The sequence below is a fragment of the Orycteropus afer genome, unplaced genomic scaffold, assembly GCF_000298275.1.
Source record: "Orycteropus afer afer isolate SDZICR_OR568_19922 unplaced genomic scaffold, OryAfe1.0 scaffold00142, whole genome shotgun sequence".
In the NCBI taxonomy this organism is placed as follows: domain Eukaryota; kingdom Metazoa; phylum Chordata; class Mammalia; order Tubulidentata; family Orycteropodidae; genus Orycteropus; species Orycteropus afer.
The window spans coordinates 4,083,869-4,093,277 of record NW_006921729.1 but is presented as its reverse complement, the minus strand read 5'-3'; the positions used below and the strand labels follow the sequence as shown (position 1 = coordinate 4,093,277).

General features: G+C 39.5%; 1 protein-coding gene across 1 annotated transcript in view; it reads left to right on the top strand.

Annotated features, from left to right (window-relative positions):
* The window catches only part of SCN11A (sodium voltage-gated channel alpha subunit 11), a 141,026-nt gene that overhangs the window by 102,928 nt on the left and 28,689 nt on the right, over positions 1-9,409 (top strand). Inside the window, exons 16-19 of the mRNA XM_007945722.2 lie at positions 4,032-4,145; positions 4,893-5,007; positions 6,160-6,314; positions 7,798-7,971. Of these exons, the coding sequence (XP_007943913.2) occupies positions 4,032-4,145; positions 4,893-5,007; positions 6,160-6,314; positions 7,798-7,971 (558 nt within the window). The remainder of the gene's footprint in view (positions 1-4,031; positions 4,146-4,892; positions 5,008-6,159; positions 6,315-7,797; positions 7,972-9,409) is intronic.

Below are 9,409 nucleotides of genomic sequence, written 5' to 3'. Positions count from 1 at the left end.
TTGAACCGCCAGCCGTCTGGTTAGCAGGCAAGTGTCTTAGCCACTATATGTTTCTAGAAATCTGTCCATGTATTCTAGATTTTCAATTTTGTTGGAGTATGATTCTTCACAGTATTCTGCTATTATTCTTTTAATTTCTGTTGGTACTGTTATGACATCACCCAATTCGTTTCTTATTCATGTTATTTGTATTCTCTCCTGCTTTTCCTTTGTTAAATTTGCCAGTGGTTTGTCAATTTCATTAATCTTTTCAAAAAACCAACTTCTAGTCTTGATTTTTTTAAATTGTCTTTCTATTTTCTGTTTCATTTATTTCTGCTCAAATTTTTATTATTTTTTTTTCTTCTGGTGACTGTAGGCCTTTCTGCTGCTCTTTTTCTAATTTTTGCAGATGTTGTGTTAAGATGATTTTGGCTGTTTCTTCTTTTTAAATGTGTGCATTTATTGCTATAAATTGGCCTCTGATCACTGCTTTTGCTGTGTCTCAAAGATTTTGGTATATTGTGTTTTCATTCTCATTTGATTCAAGGAATTTTTTAACTTCATTTTTTATTTCTTTTATTTCCCAGTCATTTTTAAGGAGGGTGTTATTCAATTTGCATGAGTTTGCTCTTTTTCCATTTATCTTCCTATTGTTGATTTCTAATTTTATAGCAATGTGATCTGAGAAGATGTTTTGCAATATTTCAGTGTTTTTAAATTGATTGAGGCTTGCTTTGTGCCTGACATATGGTCTATCCTGGAGAATGTTCCATGTGTATTGGAAAAGAATGTATATTGTGCTGTTGTTGAGTGAAATGCTGTGTAGATGCCTATAAGTTCAAGTTGGTAAATTGTATTGTTTAGTTCTTCTGAGTCTCTGTTGAGTTTCTTTCATTGAAAGTGATGTTTTAAAGTTTCGTACTATGACTGTGGAGTCATCTATTTGTCTTTTCAATTCTGTTAAAGACTGATTTATGTATTTTGGGGATCTTTCATTGGGTGCATAGATATTTATTATGGTTATGTCCTCTTGTTTAATTGATCCTTTAATCATTATATAATGTCCTTCCTTGTTTCTTATGGTGGTTTTTGTCTTAAAGTTAAATTTTATCAGAAATTAATATTGCCACTCCTGCTCTTTTATGGTTGCCATTTGCTTTAGATATCTTTTCCAACCTTTGATTTTTAGACTATTTTTGTCTTTTTTGCTGAGGCGTGTCTCTTATAGACAGCATATTGATGGGTTATGTTTTCTTATCCAATCTGCAGCTATCTCTTGAGTGGTGCATTTAATCCATTGACATTCAGTGTAATTATTGACAAGTGTGAATTTGTTGCTGTCATTTGTTATGTGTTTTCTCACGATGTTGCTGATTTCTTTGTTCCATATAATTTTCTGTGCTGAGCTCATTTTGTTTGTGAATTGTGTTATCACTTCCTTCATTGGTATTGTTTTAGTGTTTACTAAATATTTGTGCCTGTCCTCTTCTTTTTTTTTTTTTATTTTGATGTGAAGGTTTATCATTTTTCTTTAAGGTTATCCTGTAATTTTCTTTCCAAGTTTAGAACCATCTGTTCTATCTTGCAGTTGTCTTCACTTCCTCACCATTTAGAAGTTCTGTAACTACACAATTTTTTCCCTTTTTGTTTTGTAGTTGTCTTCATTTGTCAATTGATACTCTTGTTTCCGGTTTACAATCTTGTAGGCTTATTTACTTTGGATACTTCATAACTGGGTTGGTTTCTGGGTTATGTCATCATGTGTGTTAATTGTTGGTTGTTGTCTCCTGTTGTTGGTTCTCTATCCAAAAGACTGCCTTTGGCATCTCTGGTTTTAACAAATTCCCTTAATTTCTGCTTATCTGGAAATGGCCTAGTTTCAATAACATACTTGAGGGATGGTTTTACCAGGTATATAATTCTTGGTTGTAAATTTTTTTCTTTCAGGGTTTTATTTATTTATTTATTTATTTATTTATATTTTAAGAGCTTGTTTTACATTCAACATTACATGTAAATTTAGTTTCACTCCCCATTTACCATGTCCAACCCTAGCCCAGTCTCCTCCCCTCCCTACCGTGTAACCCTCTTCCTGTGCCCCTCGTATTTATGCACTTTTGTTTGTCCTGCATTTCCTCAATTTGAATGTAGGTCCTCTGGTGCCCTGTGGTCTATTGCTATAAAGGATGTATTACCATAGAGTATGTAAGTGTGTCATCCTGGGTTGAGTGGTCTGCATGTACATCTTGTTAACTATTGGGCTGAGAACCAGCCCCTGAGGGGGTGCATTTTTTTCTAGGCACAGAATGCATTCCAGGGCCATAGTATTGGGGTCTCATCAGATTTCATCTGACCAGTAATTCTGGTCATTATTGAGTTTTTGGATTTTGTTCTGTTTTTCCTCCCACTCTATCCAGGAGCTCCAGATTTGATCCTTTCCTGAGTGATTGGCATTGGTAGCTGGGCACCATCTAGTTCTTCTGGTCTCGAGAGCCATCATGTCCTATGGCTGATTGCTTCTAAATGCCCACCCCCTTTTTTTTTTGCATTCTTCTTCACTTCTGATAGCAGACTGTTAGCTGCATCTTAGATGGCCGATTGAAAGCTTTTAAGACCCCAGTCACTACTCACCAAAGTAGGATGCAGACCAAGGCTTTCATGTATTTTGTTGTGCCAATTGAGTCTGGTGTTCCCCATACTATGGTCCTGAGTTGGTAGATCTATTGGATCTCTCTTTCCTCCCATAGTGTCTGGGTGTCTGTGACAGATTACTCTGTGTCTGTCTTCCGTTGTTTCTGTAAGGATTGAAGGTATTTTGTATCACTGGTATCTGTGCAAGATTAGCCTCAGTTGAATCTATCCTTGGTCTAGAGTATACTCCTGTTCACTGACCCTTATCTGATCCTCTCAGCTGTTTATGTGTTTGTCTGTAGCCTGGTGTTTGGTGTTAATGGCTATGCAGTATTGTGGACACACTGGTGGTGTTAGCATTTGTCGTCTATCTCCTATGTGCACAATTCAGTGTCCTCCCATTTCCTAATTTTATCATAGTGGTCACAGATCCTTTCTATATATCCCTCCCCTTACCCACGTCAGGGTTTTATATATGCCATCCTATTGCCTTCTCATCTGCATGGTTTCTGCCAAGAAATCAGAGCTTAGTCTTATTGATTGCCCTTTGTAGGTACCTGCATTAAATTCTTACTACTTTATATTTATGTTCTGTTTTGTGGTGAATGGAAATATTTACTTGTTTATTTATGTTTATGTATTTTTGTGTCTTTGTCTACTTGTCATATATATATATGTTTTCAGTGTGGAGCAATGGTCTTAAATCATGACCTTTCAATGTCAAACTCACAGGAACTCTCACAAAGACTTTAGGATGAAACTCTCACCTAAGATGAGACTTAGCACATCTTTCTTGGATATTCTTGCAAGTCATCAGCCCAAATTTATTTTTATTTGATGGAGTAATATCTTTTCATATTTTTTTGTATTTTGCTAAGGAAATTTTTCTGTACCTCTAAAGGTAAAAAACTATTTTCCAAAGAGTTTTTCTAATATTTACTCGTTTATTTTTATAACATCAAAATATCAAATGATAATGGATTTTATTTTTATTATATTCTGCACTGTATTATTTTGGGATGATAGCTAATTATACCAGTTCTATTTATTAAATAATTTATTATTTAGCCATTGAATCAAGAGGGCAAATTTGAAAGTATGTTAGATACCCATATGTTTCACATCTATTTTTTATCTTCCTCTGATTTATTTTTCAGATTTCATACCAAAACCATGCTGTTTTGATCATATGACTTTTCAATAAGTTTCAATATCTATTTCCTATAGTGGTCTTTCTAGAATGATTTCCTAATAACTTTTCCCAAGAAGAGCAGCTTTAAAAAACAAAAAGAAAAAAGATTATAATGTCACAGACTATTCTCATGACAAGCAAAAATCCAAGTAGAATTTAGACTTTTTCATCACAAGTGAGATGCCTAGGAGGAATCTTAATTCTATTTTGGTCCTCTCTGTGTCAGGCCTATGAAGTCCATCAGGAAACCAGGAAGTCTACCAGCCTAGAAGTTCAAGGTGTGGAAATTGACATGTTCTCTGAAGGTGATGATTGTCTGACAGCACACAATCCCCGAAAGGTAATTTTACCAGGGTATTGTCTGAGGGAACATGCAGCTCATCCACATGCTTTTTCCAGGTTAGCCATTATGGAAAAATATCACGATTAATATAAAGAAAACTGCCGCAACTGGGTCTTAAGCAAAGATCTAGGCCAGGGTTGCTCAACATTGGCACTATGACATTTTGGGCAAGATAATTCCTTGATGCAGAGGGCTGCCATGTGTTATAGGATGTTAATCAGCATCCATGGCCTTATCCACTAAATGGCAATGGAACTCCCTCTGTTGTGACAATCAAAAATGTCTCCGGACAGTGCCAAAATGTATTCTAAGGGGGAGGGGCACAGTCACTCCTAGTTGAGAACCACTGGTTGAGACAGATTATGCCAGGAGTTGGGAAAGCTGAAAGTCACAGTCCCAGGAAAGTAGCCTTCTCCTCATGACCTGGCTTCCCTATTAGGGTTAGACAACCTATCAAGAGTATGGTTTGTCAGGAAGAAAAGGTGAAAGTATTATGTCTTCATTTGCCTTTTCTCATCCAAAGAAGAACAGTTAGAGATTCTTTCCTGAAGTCAAAGCTGGCCAGAGTGCTTAGAAAAGGACCCAGTAGGAGAGACTCTTTCCCAACACCCCTCATATCTAGAAGCCTTTACTTAGCTAACTGCATCTCTAACATGTCAGATAATGAAGAATTGGGTACTAATTTGTGGGTGAGAGAGGGTGTTGGTAAATGACTCTGCCCCTTTCCTCTGTTCTGATGTGCAGAAATCTGACGCCAACAGTGTGCTGTCGGAATGTAGCACCATAGATCTTGTGGATCCCTTTATGCGGGTATCTGAAATGGTCCCCAAGAAGCAACCAGAGAGATGTTTGCCCAAAGGTAAGTGGCAGAATTTCTGTTCTTCAATGAAGCTCTGAAGTTTTGGGAGATACCTTCTTTCTACTTCTGTTGGGGAGAAGAGCAAAGAGAAAGCACCCACAGATTCTTGGGGTCCAGTATCCATTCCAGGATGAGGCAATTTAGGAAAGCTGAGCCTACATGGTCCAAAAACCAGGATAGATGCTCTAGAAAACTTTTCTAGAAGTCCCACTGGGCCAACATGTCTGCAGCTTTGTATAGTCCCCAGTACATCCTCTGCCAGCATGTATTTGAGGTTATATACTTTGAAAACTTGACCATAGTCCAGTGTTGACCAGAGCCCTTGCCACACCCTCAATTCATCCCTTAGATATTCTTCTCTGGGAGGCAGGAGAGCATTGTAGTCCAGAATGTTGGCTCTGGAGCTGTTGTCTGTGCTTAAAGTCTGACCTCTCCCTACTAGCTGTGTGATTTATTCAATTTGTTTAACTTCTCTATGCCTTATTTATAAAATGGTGATAATAATAGTACCTGCTGTAAAGCATTATTGTGAATATTAAGTGAGAATATAAATCATGTCGGAGAGTGTTTGGCACAAAATATGCATTAAGAAATGAAGCCTTTCCTGACTCTCTCAGTGGATGTAATGGCCCTTTCCTAACTGCCTTCATTATTTCCTGTATTCATTGTGAGGAATTTATTTCTGTCTGTCTCTCTATGAAGTTCTTAAAAACAAAAGTAGTGACTTATTCAAGACTGTTTATCTAGTGTGAGTCCCTGAGTAGTGCAAACAGTTAACCACTCAACTTCTAATCAAAAGGTTGGTGATTCTAACCTACCCAAAGATGCCTTGGAAAACAGGCCTGGCAATCAGTTTCTGAAAGATCACAGCCTTGAAAACCCTGTGGTGCAGTTGTACTCTACACACATGAGGTCACTATGAGTAAGAATCAACTTGATGGCAACTAACAATAACATATGTAGTGTGAAAATAGGACCTGACCCAGATGATGAGCCAAAAAGAGGGGTCAAAAAAGAGACTTTACTTCTTTAGTGGGAGGGACTTCAAAGTCACATGGGAAGGGACATACATACAGGGAGGAGTGAAAATTGGGGCAGTTAATGTGATTTACCACAGAGACTAATGGTCATGCTACTGCTGATTCCTTCCAGGCCTAGCTCTCTGCTTTCCATGCTGTGGTGTGGACAAGAGAAAGTCCCCCTGGGCTACGTGGTGGAACCTGCGGAAAACTTGCTACCAAATAGTGAAACACAGCTGGTTTGAGAGTTTTATTATCTTTGTGATTCTGCTGAGCAGTGGTGCACTGGTAAATTATCATTGTCTTGTAGAGGCATTGGGGATCAAGGTGGCTGAGGGAGTTGCATTTTGGCCTGATCCTTCATGAGACTGTGAAAATGGGGAGAGCAGGTAGTGGAATCTTTGCTGGTGGTTCCTCTTAGGGGAGAGGGTTTTGCATAACAACTTCTGGAGTCATGCTCCCACTGGGAAATCCCTAAGCCAAAGACATTTTACCTGTGGGGAAAAGCTCCTGGAATCCAGCCCTTGAGCCCAGGTGCGTCCATCTACCCCTCACTCTTGGAGGAGATTTTCACTGTGTCCTATGTGTTTCTTCCTCTAAATCAGCAATACTCTTTTCCTCCCTTCCCCTGAAGACCATAATGTTGTTTTCTAAAAGGCAAAATGCTAAGGGGAGAGGTCTACATGGACCATATTAGGATATACTAATTGCTGTGTTACTTGCCATCACTCATAGTCCCTTGAGTGCTCTTGATCATTCATTAGCCATTGTTGTTGTTGTTGTTTGCCGTCGAGTCGGCCCCGACTCATAGCGACCCCTCCTTGGGTTTCCGAGGCAGTATCACTACGGAAGTAGGATTGCCCAACCTTCCTTCCAAGGAGTGGCTGGTGGGTTTGAACCTCCAGCCTTCTGGTGAGCAGTCAAGTGCCTTAGGCACTATGCTACCAGAGCTCCCCATTAGCCATTAGAGAGAGGCAAATCAAAACAACAATGAGATATCATCTCACCCTGGCAATAATAATAATAAATAAAAAAAAGTGTTAGTGAGGGTGTAGAGAGATTGGGACTCTCATACACTGCTGGTAGGATTGTAAAATGGTACAAACACTGCGGAAAGTGGTATGGCACTTCCTTAAAAAGCCAAAATAATGTACACTGGGAACTCTAGTCCAGAGCTTCCAAACTCTTTTGCATGTCATGGAGCACATATAAAGTGGTCATATTTGCTGTGAACATTGGTGTAAATGGGTAAGGCTGCTTGTAGTGGAAGATGATGGGACTCAGGGTTAGCAGGATCTAGAGTATGGGCTAAAGAGTTTGGACTTGATATTATAGGCAATGGAGAACCATTTAGAGCATTTCAAATAAGAAAGAAGATGAAAGAGATGGTATGGACCACTGGGTGGTTCTGGAAACATCATATAGTTGACAAGAGTTGAAACTATTGGAAAGTCTAGGCAATGGTGTAGTGAGACTAGAGGCAGGGTGACCCATTAGGAAGTGCTTTTATATTCCAGAAGAGCAATGATGGAAACATGGGGAGCTACAGCTCCCCATTTCTGCAGCAATAGGCCTTTCCTTCTTCCATTTTCACTCACGCAAGGAATCAATCCCATTGGAAACATTCAGCCTTAACATCTTTTGAGCAAAACCTTAATTACCAAGAGAGATACCAAATGACTCATATAAAGAAAACAAATAAAAAGCAAACTTGGCAAGAAGTTCTATGCAAATATTCAACCTGGCCTAAGGCTGTGCTTTATCATTTCAGATCTTTGAAGACATTCACCTTCAGGAACAGCCCAACATCCAAAACTTACTTAATTGTACTGACAGGATTTTCACATACATTTTTATCCTGGAGATGGGTCTGAAATGGTTGGCCTTTGGATTTAGGACATACTTTACCAGTGCCTGGTGCTGGCTGGATTTCATCATTGTGATTGTAAGTTTATCATTTGTGTCCCATGTGGATGGGGGTGGGGAGTGGGTTGAAGAGGTAGGAGATCATATAGGAGCTGCTTTTCCTGTGTGTCTCATCTGTGTACCCCTTCAACATACTTTTCTTGCTGTCATTGCGTCTTCACACTACTTGTAAGTACTTATAATTTATCCGTCAGCAGTCCAGCCTTCCCGGGGTTCCATCCCTGATAAACTGTATTTCGTATACTCACCACCCAACCCCTTCCGTGGGTGGCACTCATCCAGGTCACTCCATAAGCACTGCTTATGTCTGGTATATACATAGAATACCTTTGAGTACCCTCCACATTCCCCTCTCCTTCAATTTTCATTTCTTTTCAAGACAACTCAAAGCAAGTCAGGAGCCAACAGGTTGGGCTGATCCCCATCTTGATTGTCAAAAAACATAGGAGGATTGTTCACACACATTCTCTCATTTAATCTGTACAACAGTGTTCTCAGTTAAGCAATACCTACCACATTACAGACAAGAAAACCTGAAGCTTGGGGAATCAGCAATTTATTTCAGGTCATAGAGTTGGATAAGCAGTAAAGTTAGGATTCACACCTCAGTCCAGATGATAGTAAGGCTAATTATAGAAGTGTTGTTGTTGTTGCTGTTACTTGCTCAGTTGCCATCGAGTTGATTCTGACTCATGGCAACCCATGTGTTTTAGAGTAGAACTGCTCCATAGGGTTTATTTTATTTATTTTAAGAGCTTGTTTTACATTCAACGTTCCCCATTCACCATGTCCAACCCTAACCCCAACTCCTCCCCTCCCTACCCTGTAATCCTCCCCCTGTGCCCCTCCTATTTATGCACTCCTGTTTGTCCTGCATTTCCTCACTTTGAATGTTGGTCCTCTGGTGTCCCATGGTCTATTGCTCTATGATGTATTACCATAGAGTATGTGGGTGCATCATCCTGGGTTGAGTGGTCTGCGTGTACATCTTGTTAACTATTGGGCTGAGATCCTACCCTTGGGGATGCGTTTTATTCCAGGCACAGAATGTATTCCAGGGCCATAGTATTGGGAGTCTCACCAGATTTCATCTGACCAGTAATTCTGGTCGTTACTGAGTTATTGGATTTTGTTCCACGTTTTCCCTCTCACTCTATCCAGGATCTCCAGATTTGATCCTTTCCTGAGTGGTTGGCTTGGTAGCCAGGCACCATCTACTTCTTCTGGTCTCAAGGGCCATCGTGTCGTAGGGCTGGTACCATTTTTTTTTTTTTTTTTTTTTTTTCCACTTTCTCCTTCACTTCCGGTGCTAGGAGACCGTTAGATGCATCTTAGATGGCCACTCGAAAGCTTCTAAGATCCCAGTCACTACTCACCAATGTAGGATGTGGAGCAATGCTTTTATGTATTTTGTTGTGCCAATTGAGTCTGGTGTCCTCCATAGGGTTTTTAAAGCT